General features: G+C 47.4%; 1 protein-coding gene across 1 annotated transcript; it reads right to left on the bottom strand.

The window, feature by feature from the left end:
• Window positions 1-326: 326 nt before the first annotated feature.
• Window positions 327-915, bottom strand: HELRODRAFT_167031 (hypothetical protein; the record flags this gene model as incomplete). Its single annotated transcript, XM_009012553.1, has 1 exon — window positions 327-915. A coding segment is annotated over one exon (589 nt), but the record flags the coding sequence as incomplete, so codon positions are not given.
• Between the last annotated feature and the right edge of the window lie 85 nt (window positions 916-1,000).

The raw sequence follows: 1,000 nt of genomic DNA, 5'->3' as shown, positions 1-1,000 counted from the left end.
CCTAACCCTTAACCCAACCACATTCCTTAATTGAAAGAAAGTGCCTAGATATTTTAAGGATAGACATGGTACGTTACTGGATGAGCCTAGATATGCCTGGATTTTGTAGGGACGTATTGTTAGTCATCGTTAGGGTTAACTAGGGTTAATTAGGGTTAACTAGGGTTGATAGGTATTGCCTGGATTAGGTTTACCACGTGCCTAGAATCGCTTTACTAGTGCCTGGATTACATTGACCACGTGCCTGGATTTCCAGGGGTGTGCCTGGATTGATATTTTATTGGGAAATTGGCGTAAGTGTCGATTTTGGTTATCTAGGGTTAGGGTTATTTAGGGTTACGAAGACACAGCTCTAGGGTTAGCTCTAGGGTTAGCTCTAGGGTTAGCTCTAGGGTTAGCTCTAGGGTTAGCTCTAGGGTTACCTCTAGGGTTACCTCTAGGGTCACCTCTAGGGTTAGCTCTAGGGTTAGCTCTAGGGTTAGGGTTAGGGTTAGGGTTAGGGTTAGGGTTAGGGTTAGGGTTAGGGTTAGGGTTAGGGTTAGGGTTAGGGTTAGGGTTAGGGTTAGGGTTAGGGTTAGGGTTAGGGTTAGGGTTAGGGTTAGGGTTAGGGTTAGGGTTAGGGTTAGGGTTAGGGTTAGGGTTAGGGTTAGGGTTAGGGTTAGGGTTAGGGTTAGGGTTAGGGTTAGGGTTAGGGTTAGGGTTAGGGTTAGGGTTAGGGTTAGGGTTAGGGTTAGGGTTAGGGTTAGGGTTAGGGTTAGGGTTAGGGTTAGGGTTAGGGTTAGGGTTAGGGTTAGGGTTAGGGTTAGGGTTAGGGTTAGGGTTAGGGTTAGGGTTAGGGTTAGGGTTAGGGTTAGGGTTAGGGTTAGGGTTAGGGTTAGGGTTAGGGTTAGGGTTAGGGTTAGGGTTAGGGTTAGGCTTAGGGTTAGGGTTAGGGTTAGGGTTAGGGATAGGGTTAGGGTTAGGGTTAGGGTTAGGGTTAGGGTTAGGGTTAGGGTTAGGG

Source organism: Helobdella robusta (genome assembly GCF_000326865.2).
Source record: "Helobdella robusta unplaced genomic scaffold HELROscaffold_11, whole genome shotgun sequence".
Lineage (NCBI taxonomy): Eukaryota > Metazoa > Annelida > Clitellata > Rhynchobdellida > Glossiphoniidae > Helobdella > Helobdella robusta.
This window is presented reverse-complemented; position numbering and strand designations above follow the sequence as displayed.